The 12,408-nt window shown below is 43.4% G+C and overlaps 2 protein-coding genes across 3 annotated transcripts in view; one reads left to right on the top strand and one right to left on the bottom strand.

The window, feature by feature from the left end:
• The window catches only part of gng7 (guanine nucleotide binding protein (G protein), gamma 7), a 3,982-nt gene extending 3,319 nt beyond the window's left edge, over nt 1-663 (top strand). For both annotated transcript variants that reach the window (XM_080535232.1, XM_080535231.1), the window contains exon 4: nt 50-663. In XM_080535232.1, coding sequence (XP_080391358.1) covers nt 50-175 — 126 coding nt within the window. In that variant the 3' untranslated portion in view covers nt 176-663. The remainder of the gene's footprint in view (nt 1-49) is intronic.
• A 7,627-nt stretch (nt 664-8,290) lies between these two features.
• Nucleotides 8,291-9,588, bottom strand: LOC308158810 (growth arrest and DNA damage-inducible protein GADD45 beta-like; the record flags this gene model as incomplete). The annotated part of the gene is made up of 4 exons (XM_080532509.1): nt 8,291-8,395; nt 8,680-8,911; nt 9,215-9,316; nt 9,545-9,588. The coding sequence occupies 4 exons, from the start codon at nt 9,586-9,588 to the stop codon at nt 8,291-8,293; spliced, it is 483 nt and encodes a 160-aa protein (XP_080388635.1).
• Nucleotides 9,589-12,408: the final 2,820 nt, after the last annotated feature.

Below are 12,408 nucleotides of genomic sequence, written 5' to 3'. Positions count from 1 at the left end.
ACATTCCTCCCTCCCCCTCTCCCTCTCTCTCCCCCCTCTCTCTCTGTAGGTGTCTAAAGCAGCAGCAGACCTGATGAGTTACTGTGAGCAACATGCCCGCAACGACCCTCTGCTAGTAGGGGTGCCCACCTCTGAAAACCCTTTCAAGGACAAGAAACCCTGTATCATCCTATAGCCTTGCCCCTCTCCCTCTGCCTAATACCTACACACACACACACACACACACACACACACACACACACTCACACACACACACCTCTGCCCACACATACACACTCCCAGCGGCTGCCCCGCACAAGCCAGCAGGGCCCAGCTCCCTATGTCCAACACACACACATACACAAACACGTGCGCACGCACGCACACACACACACACACACACACACACACACACACACACACACACACACACCCTCCCAGAGCAGCCACTCTGGAGAAAAGCACCATCCACCACAGCCAATGCTAGGGGGGGCAGTATATGTGCTAGTGGTTAGCCACGCACTGTCCTGAGCTCAGTCTATCTGGGGTACTGAGCAGAAACCAAGGCGTAGGCTGTGTATAGCTTTGGTCATATATGCTGGTATATTAAACAGGAAGTGGCCGCTTAAGTTAAAAAGGGATTTGGACATTTATAATTAGTAGGAATCTACAGTACAGTAAGTACTAGCCTGTTACAAAGCATGTTTCTCAATGATGAGTTGCCTGTGTAGTGACGTGAGGGGTGGGATAATTTGGGTTACAGACAGGGAGTGGGGGGGGGGGTGTATGTGACCAACCAGGTCATCGAACCTGGGTCATTCATGCAATGCAAGACTTGTTACCCCACCGAGCTAAAGCATAATGCATCAGCCCTGGGAGTTAAAACAAGTCTTCGGGTCTCAGGCAAGGTTACTCATCATGAGAGTGTTGCTCACCAAACCACCTCCTTCACTATACATAAGATGTGTTAGCCATGCTGGAAGAGACAGGCTACTGCTGGTTAGCTGGCTAGCATCCTACTCTGGCTAACGTTATCAACAGTCTTACTGCTTTTGGTTCTGCTCCCTTTACCATTGGCTTTTACCAGGGGGTTCTATTATGGCCAAAACTCCAGCTGTGCTGACTCGCAGAGTAAAGTTGCCCCTAGATGCTGATCTAAGATCAGTTTTGACTTTTTCTCCCTAAAGGTTAAGGTTTGGCTTACCGGGGGTGAGCTGATCATAGGTCTGTGTCTAAAGGCAACTGCTACCCGACCTGTATGGAAAGAGCATAGCTAACTGCTCCAGAATTCAAGCTATTGCTCCCAGAAGTTTACTGCATTTCCATTAACTAAAAAAAGAGATTTTTGTTCAAGCATTGCCAAATGGATAGCTGATGATGTAGGTTTAATGCAGATAGTCACCTCTAACAAGAGATGAGAACCACCATTCACCACCCCCCCAAAGAACATCTTAGCCACTACCATTCAAGGGGTGACATCGGTAGTCCTTTACTGTATGATTCTAGGAGTTGAATTAAGGTTGATACTCTCTGTGCTTTCACCCTTTCAGTGAGTTTCTCAAATGGTCTATTTCAGAATTTCACGGTTTAGTACCCTCAAGGTTCAATATCGGTCGGGTCCATTCCCCCAGCAACGTGCATCGCAACATGACGCACTAGAGACAAGTCAAACAGATCACAGAAATGAAATGTGATTTCCTCCCCATATTAGCATGAAAATGATGTCAATAAATTAATGTATTCACTCTCTTTAGCGTAAATGGGTTGTATTAACAGCCCTTTGTGAATCTTTAACAGAAAAAAAACATGCCATCTGTACTCTTCGAAGGATAAATTTGCACCAAAACCTAAACAGGAAACAGTATTAAAAAAACAGGAAGTCTAAAGGGGTAGCGATGGCGAGTATTAGAAAACAATGATGTAAAGTAGAATTAGCCAGAGATGATGACATGTTAGAGACCAGGAGGTGCCAACTGTCAAAATAATTTCATGAAGTTTCATTGATAATTCCATTTGGCTCCCAGTTCAGATTTCTACTTCCTGGAGAAAATGTGTTGTTGATTAATCTTTCCCCATCTGGTTCTAAAGGTTCTACAGTAGAACCTCCCCTATTCATGATGCAACAATGAGGTTGTAATCGGTCAGTTAGTGGGCCAATGAGAGCCAGTCTAGCCTTTTTGGCGATATTCATTGGCACCTTGTGTATTCTATTGAGGAACACCAAAGCGTTCTCCTCACAAAACAGTTTCCTGTTCTCTCTCCTTTACATAACGCTCCTCTTCTCCAAAACCAAACTTGATTGTAAAGAAAACAAAAAAACTATGATAAAGGAAAAAAAGAAAAACGATAGAGAAAAATGTTATCGAAGTGTATAAACTTTCTTTTAGACATGTGCAGAAGTGATACGTTTGAGAGTAGCTGTTTTGAGTTAGTTTGAGTTTCTTTCTATGGAGTTCATGGAACCTGGTCAGTCACTGTACAGTGTTTGTAAGATAAAAACTAACACGGAATCCTCTCTGTGGATGTACGATGATTCTTTTGTAATTTTAGATTTTTTGCGTAAATGTTTCAGTTCTGTCAGGATTCAGTCCGTTTTTAAAAAATATATTTTTTTCCTCGTTCAAGTTAGTAAGGCTTGAGGTAGAGATGGCCCTTAACCACAGTTCTAAGATCTAAGATGACCCTACCCCCAAATCTCAACCAATAGGAAGGGTGGGGATGACCGTGAAGACCTATCAGAGAGAGGATTAGGAGGGTCTTAACATGAAGGAAGCCATTTCTTGTCATACATACTCTGCCATAGGACAGGCTTGCTCAGTTGTCAGTGTTTATCCCTCTCTCACTCACTCACAGTGATGATATTTGAAGGGTTCAAATGTATTGGGCTGTGAAAGTGTTAATTACTACTGCAGGGCAGCAGTGTGCGCTGGCTGTGTCCCTAGCCCAAGTACAAACTCGTCATCTAAACGAGGTGTTGATAATCGAATCACATGTGTGTATTCGTGCTGAGCCTGTAGCTTTCCATGACATGGATGACAAGGTCTACTGAGCTCTGCTGGGGCATGTGCTGACTCAGCTGGTCCAGTAGTGTAGAAGGTCCGGGTCAGGGTTGAGGAACTGTGCAGATCAGTGCTGTCTTAAGGCATTTGTGTAGATTTGTAGGTGTCCTGGAGCAGTATGCATAGTGATTCGCTACACACACACACACACACACACACACACACACACACACACACACACACACATAGTTGTTGCCTGTTCACCACAGCCTTTGTGAGTCTGGCTTGCAGTATCCACTTGCGTAAGAGCAGAGAACAGGCTGTGCTGTTAGCACAGTCACAGCAGAACAGAACAGAAGAGTTGGAATGTGGCCACAGAAAGAGTGTGTGACCAGCAGTCTCAGCACAATATCTGAACAGGGGGGTGCTGACAGTGAGAGAGAGAGAGAGAGAGAGAGAGAGAGAGAGAGAGAGAATGAAGATTGGAGAAGTCGCAGAGGGCTGGTGGGGGCGATGGGGGGTTCTTGTAGTACAGTACTGTGTAGCCTACGCTGCCAGCTCAGAATGACTCAGACTAGACAGTCACGTGATGCTGTGACTCATAACGGAGAACAGCAGCATAGCACACCGCCCCTCTCTTATAGGAGTCAATGGAGTGGAAACCCACTCTCGCTCTCTCTCGCTCCCTGTCTCATCCCTCGTAGGAATAAGTACTGAGGAGAACTACTTATCTACCAGTAGCGCCTCTTTCATAGAGAATTGATGGCTGCCCAGGGAGAAGGTAGGTTAGCTCAGTGGGTTACTGGTGCGGTGCTACAATGAGATAAGGAGGTGTCTCATTTTTGGCCTGTAGTGGAACACTATGGTGTATTGAGATATGCGATCATCATTGGCTCCTAGTCAGGCTGGGTAGTCATTTGTGGGTGGGGGGGGGGTGAAGGAGAGGGGTGACATGGGACTTGAGAGAGAAAGAGAAAGAGAAAGAGAGAGAGAGAGAGAGAGAGAGAAGACACAAATGGACAGGAAGGGAGAGGACATGTATCCAATCACATGTCAGAGAGCGGTCAGCTGACTTACCTACCAGCCCTAGATGAACAGATTGACCAACAACAACCTCTGTGGACCTCTGTAATATCTACCCACAGATATATACCCGCAGATCTAGGATCAGATTACTCTACCCCCAATCATTACAGGGATGAAAACATAATTTGACCCTCTATCAGTAGTTAAGCCAACTTCGACCTACTCCCATAGAATCCCAGCAGCCACATTGGCTGTGTACATAGATACCTGTAACTTCAAAGGGTTGCAACAAGGTGCAACAACTATTTACCCTTCATAAAGGGGAAGGTTAAATATTTTTTGTCAGATATCAGGAGTTTGTATTCATATTAGAAGTACTCATACCACGGCTCCGTATAAACAGAAGCAGCACTGTGAGAGTGACCCCTGAAGCTTTCAAATGTGCCTGCAAAAACACACACACACACACACACACACACACACACACTTCACACACATACATACATACATACATACACACACATATACACACAGAGTTTTCTATCCCAAAACTCTGAAAGATTTCCCCCTTATTTTTCATTCATTCCGTAGGTGGTTGGTTTACAGTGCAATCGGATTCAACCAATTGAAGTGATTGATTGATGGTTTGTCTAATTCATTGATTGATTAGTTAGTTTGCCTTTTAGTGGCGTATTGTGTTTTATGCAGGACTTAGCACATCAGAGTGTTTGAGCTAACAGTCTTAAAGAGAACACAGCTCTATTTGGAACTCATGAGGTGCTGTGGCATTCCGTAGTACGTGGAGCTTGAGGGCCTTAAAAAAATATTTCTAGTCATGTGAGGAGAGTCATGGTTCCTTGTTGGTGGACCTAGTAACATAAGCCAATCGGCGCCGAGCCCTGCCTGAGACTCATCTTTTGTGTTCTGATCTCCTGTGTATGCATACGGTATATGTATCTTTTTGCCTTGATTGATTATGAAGAAAAATATATCTATTTTTTGTAACTGTTCTTCTCAGACGTGCCATAACTCATGTTTTCTTGCACACTGTTAATATTTTGTGGATATTGCTGTTAAAAAAAAGATGATATCGGAAAAGTAGATAACATTAATAAAAAGATGATATAATAACGCATGCTGTGGTCCTCACCTGCTTCTCCTTCTTTGATTTTGTAGCACTTGACTGTTTGCAGTGTCCAGTCAAATAACTAGTGTGTTTCACTCACATACACAGTAGAAATGTATTGATGCAGCACCTTTATTTACACACTCCCACCCACATGCTTGTACAGACAAAAATGTTGTCACACACACACACACACACAGGTCCCATAACAACTACACACGTTTGCAGTCCATACTTCCTATTCTTATGTATACAACAGAGAACCATAACAACAGGGAGCTCAGAAACTCATTATGCTTCACGAACAGGCAAAACAAGCCAATGGAATCTCTCTTGACTCTGGATCCAAGACAATGTCAGTGGTTAGGGGTTAGGGGCCTGGAGGAATGGTCTCAGGGACAGGGGTGGATAACCTTACCCTGCAATGGTCAATGTGGGTGCAGGATTTTGCTCCAGCCAAGCAGTAACCTGTATATACCTCCTGTATAGATATCTGTTTTTAGAACAGTGCTTGAGAATGTCCAATTGTATTGGAGAAAAGGACTTTGGACTTGAGCTTCATTGTACAGCATTCCATACCATAACATACCAAAGCACTGATTAGCCTCCATCTGCACGCTGGGAAATATGTTTGTCTAAACTTAGCTTGCATGCATATCCCATAAAACCAAATCATAAAATCTCTGCATGCATATCCGGTGAACTTTCCTCACATTTTCAAAACAATATATGCAAAAAGTCTCCCTCTCTCCTTCCCCCTCTTTTCCCTTGTCCTTTTTAACCTCCCTCCCTCTTTCTATGGTGCCTCACCTACCCCTCCCTCTGTCCTCACATGTCTGGCCAGAAGCCAAACAAAGTAGAGTAGAGCAAAGAGGGAACACTTCTCACATGTGCCTCCCTTCTGTTTACTATGATCAGCTGCACAGGGGAGTGGCTGCCAGGGTGTTTTGTGAGCTGTCCATTCCCTGGGTTGGGTTGAACTAGCAGCTGATTGGCTAGTTTGTCTTGAAATCGCTGTGGATTGGGTAATTGGAGCTTGTTGAACCAGCGCTTGATTTCAAACACTGTTGGGAGTGCATCATGTGATTCCACAGACAGTTCCTCAGAGGTTCTAACAGATTATATAGAATATATTTTATTATATATACACTCACTGAATACTTTATTGGGAACTCCTGTACACCTTCTCTTTCATGGAGGTGGTGTAATGGTGTGAAGAATGTTTTCTTGGCACACTTTGAGCCTGTTAATACCAATCAATCATTGCTGGAATGCCACAGCCTATGAGTATTGGTGCTGACCATGTGCATCCCTTCATGGCCACAATAAACCCATCTTCTACTGGCTACCTCCAGCATGATAATGCACCATGTCACAAAGCAAAAGTAATCTCAAACTGGTTTCAGGAACATGACAACGAGTTTAGTGTGTTCTTCGCAGTCACTGGATCCAATACATTTACATCACTTAGCAGACACTTTTATGCAAAGCAAGTCACAATTAGAGATTTCAGGGACAGTCTTTTACAGTAATTTAGGGCTAAGTGCTTACTCAAGGGCACACTAGTGGTGTGGTGTGGTGTGGTTTCCAGGTGGGATTTGAACTCATGACCTTCTGATCACAAGTCCAACTCACTATCCACAAGTCCAACTCACGATTCACTACTAGACCACCAACACCTTTGGTAGATACACAGCTCATGTCATCATGGACCAGAATCTCAAAGAAATCTTTCCAACGTCTTGTGTAATCAATGCCACGAAGAGTTGAGGTTGTGTTGAGAGCAAAGGGAGGCCATTCCCTGTATTAGCATAGTGTTCCTAATAATGTCTCCAAAATGCCCTAGTCATGAGGCTAAGTCAATCTGGCCAAAGTCTTTGTGTGTAGGCTTTATGTACACTGATCTATATACAAATTGCATGTGCTTATTTAACTGTCTGAGCTGTGTGTGTATGTACCCAAACAAACCCTTGTGTGTGTGTGTGTGTGTGTGTGTGTGTGTGTGTGTGTGTGTGTGTGTGATGTGTGATGTGTGTGATGTGTGCATTTTTGGCATGAGCGTGGTGTATATTTTTGAGACATGTGTGGCCAAGGGTGTGTATGTGTGCGTGCATGTATTATGAAATATGTAATCCTGTAAGTGCATGTCTCTTTTCTATTGTATAATACATCCACAGCATGACTCAGCTATGTTTCCTGCTTCTTTATGACTTATCTGTTGATTTCTTTCGGAAGTTCAATGGAACTTGACAGTATGTTCATTAAATGATTTACATATTTTAAATGATACACATATAGTATCATAGTAATTGTTCATAAATGACTAAATATAGAATAATTCATCGATGCATGCATTTGTATGATAAAATAACATTATTTGATCAGTTTATTTAATCACTTCTATGCCCAGAACTCTACAGAGGACTGCAGAGGCAGCAATGTACTGTATTTCCTTCTCCAAACTGTGTTCTATTGGAGTAGGATGAACTGGCCTTAACGCACTGATCTAAGGTCAGTTCAGGTGTTTTCCCCCTTTATGGTTCAGGTTAGGTTTTGGGGAGGGTAAGCTGATCCTAGATCTGTATCTAAGGGAAACAGTTTCATTCTACAGTTGACCTTTGACATGATGTCAGTTATATCGTGTGTCTGCCTCCTCTAATGAGGAGAGCCATGTGGTTTATCATGTACTACTGAATTTTAATCACATAGCATTTCTATTCTTAAGATTTTCAGTTTCCATGGTGATATTCTTTTCCACTGTTGCATTGAACAGACACACACACACACACACACACACACACACACACACACACACAATCCCTGTGTGCTGCCAGTACCAAGGGAAGTCCAGGCCAGTCCAGTTCAGTTCATGACAATCCTGGTTCTGGAACACACACTTCTTTCCAGAACATTCAATCCCTCCTAGTTTCTAGTTTCACGCTAACAGCGATACTGTACTAGTAGACACTTAGGAGCGAGACTACTCCATTCACCCAGGTCCTTGGCAGAGCAGCCCCTCCCAGACCTTTCCAGTCCTGTCTCTCCAAATCTTTCTCCCAGGTATAGGGGAGGGGGGGGGGGTGCCTTCAGTTGGTCATATCTGTACCCCAGTATTGTGCTGGTTATTAATAGCTATTTTGTTAGTGTGTTGGTTAGCTCCTCAGCGGTTTTGCAGGGCTAGCTCTGGTACCCACTGGTGCAGGCCACGGCTCTCCTCGCAGTAGCGGCCCACCTCCTGCAGCCTGGAGTGGTCCACCTGGGGATTCTGTAAAGGGAAACACAACAGTGAGATGCTGTAGAGAAATTGTGTTATGAAATTGTGATTTCTTTTCTTTTTTATCCAAACAAATTGCGGGTCACAGAGATGATGTTGAGGGAGAACATCAATCTGACTCTATACCCCTTGGCCTTCATTTTGCATGGCTACATCACTGTGCCGGGTATGAAATGGTGTTGTTTTTACTCAAGCATAGCCTATGCTTCGTTTCAGTGAGCTAACATAGTCATGAGTCACACAGGTTCTATAACCATTCAGTTAAACTGACTCACTGTGACCAGAATGCAGTGGAGGTCTAGGTGCTCTGGCTGGCTTCGGTTGGTATCCATGGTGACGGGTTGTCCCAGCAACTGCTCCAGACGCTGTATCCCAGACACACGCAGGATGGTGATGCCACTATCACAGCAGAAGGACTGCAGCAGCGTGAAGTGGATCTGCAACGCCACGTCGTCTTTGTCATCATCATCAGCCGCAAGCACACACAGAACCACACTGTCTGGGTCTCTGCAGAGGCAGAACAGAGAGGACAATTAATTAAAACTTTAAGGATTTCAGTTAGCAATTACAGCATGTTTCTCAATGAGGAAGCACTATTAGACGATATAGGTAGCCTCTGCAGGTAGCTACAGAAGAGCAGCATACAAGAGCATCATAATATGATGATCAACTTTGCCTGGATAGCCTACTTTTCGTTTCCACTATGTTTGTGAATAAAAAATAAACATTGCATTTTGATATCTTCATCAACAGCAAAAAAGGTATCATAGGTGTTAGAGAGTAGACTTTGTAAGTAGGCAATATTCTTACGCGTCCATTAGTTTGGCAGACTCGTAGACTCCCACGGTCAGAGAGTCCTGCTTTTGCGCTGCAACCATCAACTCCTCCAGAGCCCGACTCACCGCCTGCCTCCTGGCCACACAAACACGCACGGGGTTAGTCATAGTGCATTACTTTATAATCACGTGCAATTAACAACCCTTTGTGGAAATGTTTAGCCCAATGTTTAACACCTTCAAAAAGTCATACATTATAACAGTCTCGTGAAAACTGTGAAAATAGGCTATAGAAGAATTAAACAATGTAGCCTTTTTACATCGAACTGTAATAATTATAATGACACAAGTAAACATAACTTACTTTTCCTCGGTGATGTTGCAACCAACAACTTCCCCAAAAGTCATTTTAGGTTTGCCTCCGATAGCTATCGAGGATATTATCATGGTGATATTATTATTCCCAAAAGTAGGCTGTGTCTCTCTGCGCGGTAATGACGATGTTAACGGTCATGTGGATGATGAGTGGTGACATCGGGAGCTGCTTTTGCGTGTCTTGGCAGCTGATGTGCGGCTGCTTCTTATACCTCACTGTGTAGGCGCGGTCGAAACTACTGGAGTCTAGTCTTCAGTTTAGGCTTCCAAAGAATCCTCATTACCGTCATTCACCTGCCGGGCGGGGATCATTTTCCACACACACGCACACACACACACACACACACACACACACACACACACACACACACACACACACACACACACGCACGCACACACACACACACACACACACACACACACACACACACACACACACACACACACACACACACACCCAGGTCTCCCCTATAGTGACAGTCTCAGGGACCCCGCACACGCACACGCACACACGCACGCACGCACACACACACACACACACACACACGCGCGCGCACACGCACACACACACGCACACACGCACACACACACACACACACACACACACGCACACACACACACACACGCACACACACACACACACACACACACACACACACACACACACACACACACACACACACACACACACACACACGTGATCTCTCAATACTGCAAGCAAAAAATGCATTGCATAGTAGATCATTTTAAAGTAAAGTAGTACTTTTAGGTGAAGTGTTGTTATTATAATTATGTGTATGTTTTCTTTATTAAAAACACTACCTGGCTGGCGACAATTGTTGTTAAATTAAATGTTCAAGACGATCGCTTGCAGGCCTATAAACCTTTCTTAACAGCCCAAAAAAATCATAGCTACACACTTGTGATTAATAGGGCATTTTGGCCTACTGTCCTCGAGCCCCCACATCAAATCCACCATGTGATTAGGTGAGAATCGATGTGCGCTGTGATAAGTAAAACGATTAATCAGATCTTTTGTTATTGCTGCGTTTGCATTTGATGCTCTAAATCTAATCATAAGAAAATCAGCGGTCCAAATTAGTCTATCAATTAACACATTGTTTGTTATACTTGTCTTTATACGTTGTTAACATAACAGTCAGTTTTATGATCATGTCGCTCATGTGAAAACCGTTAACACTCAAAGAGGTCTTTGTAGGCCAGGCTTTGCTCCTCATGGAGTACAGTATTACACAAGACATTGCAAATAATACGCATTTATAGTTCGTGCAATACTTTGCCACTAGAGGACGCAAGAGATCCGCAATGTGGAAAGAGAGGTTTTCCTGTATTTCAGCCATAATGGTTTATCATTCTCCTCTTGGTGCTTTTTCCCAAAGGACCCTCACATCAAAGCCTGCACTTAGGCTTCAAATAGGCTTCCATTGAACTATAAGGCAAGGAAAGAGATGAACAAGTATGGAATTTGGGGGGTAGTATCTGTTTAATATAGACCTCAGTCTAGGCAAAAGCAAACAAATAGCCTATGATAATTTGGCAAATGACGTAAATATTTCATAATGACATTCAAATCAGTGTAACAGAACAGTGGCATTATTGACATTTAACAACCATTTCCACAAAATAAAGAGACGTGTGAGTTTTCAAAACTGAAGAAGCAGACTCTTACAGGTAATTCAAACTACTTGTGGTCTAGTCTCATGTGTAGCCACTGTGGGACGGGGCAGAGGGTTGGATGCATAATGCTCCTGCCCCTCTTCAGAGTGATCATCCATCTGGTTCTCAAAGAAGCTGTCGGCATAGTTGAGCATCTGGTCCAGAGCACTGAGCAGGAGGATGTCAGTGTTCACGTCCACCTCTAACTCCTGGCTGTAGTTCTTCACCGAGAGCACACAGGACAGGGGCATGCCTAGAGTGGCGCTCAACTCCTGGGTCTGGAAGACACACAGGTGGGAAGATAAACAGTTATTGAATTCTGATCATCAAAGTTGAAAATAGTCACAGGTCTAAGATCTGCTTATCCTTTCTCAATCCTAACCTTTAGTATTTCAGAGAGAAAAGGGGGAACTGACTTTAGAGCAGAAACTTCATCCTAATCTGCTGGGAGACACCTCACCTTCTCCTGGATGTAAAAGCTGTGATAAACATTCTGCAGGTCCTTGCCCACTAGAGGACAGGCCTCACCCACTTTGGTCATCAGGACCAGCTGTGGGAATGCCTGGAAAGAACACACAGTTGGGGAAGATAAGAGAATAGTTGAGTATGAGATCTTACTTTTACATTTAACTGACTTTACTTTTATGTTTCAGTAAATGTGCCAGATCGAGCCAAAAGGCTAATTCATCTATAGTCAACAGCACTCTGTATACAATATTTGCCAATTGAATAGGTATCTGTTGTTTTTTTAGAAATTGTCACCATGTCCAATCCTAAAGGTTTAACAATACCTGACAGTAGACGTAGAAGTAAGAACAGGACAGTACCTCAACTAAATAACTCAACACTTAGGGTTAGAAAAGAAAAAAGTATATGTACTATTATAGGCTACTATGCTAGTCATAGCAGAAACTACAACAGTTAGTTCCGACCAAGTAATTTGATTGGAGAAGAGGCATTCCATGAGTGCCGATATACACTGCTCTGACTATATATATCTGATATGACTGCTCTGATGAATCAACCCCTATTTCATTAATTTTCTCTATATAACGACGTCGATCATTGATCGACAATGACACTATATAATAGTTTGCCTAACTGGCCATCGGATTTGGGCTCCTAATATCTAAAAAGCACTACGGTTTTCTTATTTTATCGGATTAAAGTAGCAAA

The sequence above is a fragment of the Nansenia antarctica genome (assembly GCF_963989245.1).
Source record: "Nansenia antarctica genome assembly, chromosome: 1".
Classification (NCBI taxonomy): Eukaryota; Metazoa; Chordata; class Actinopteri; order Argentiniformes; family Microstomatidae; genus Nansenia; species Nansenia antarctica.
Note: the sequence above shows the minus strand (reverse complement) of the source record. Positions and strands in the feature narration are given on the sequence as shown.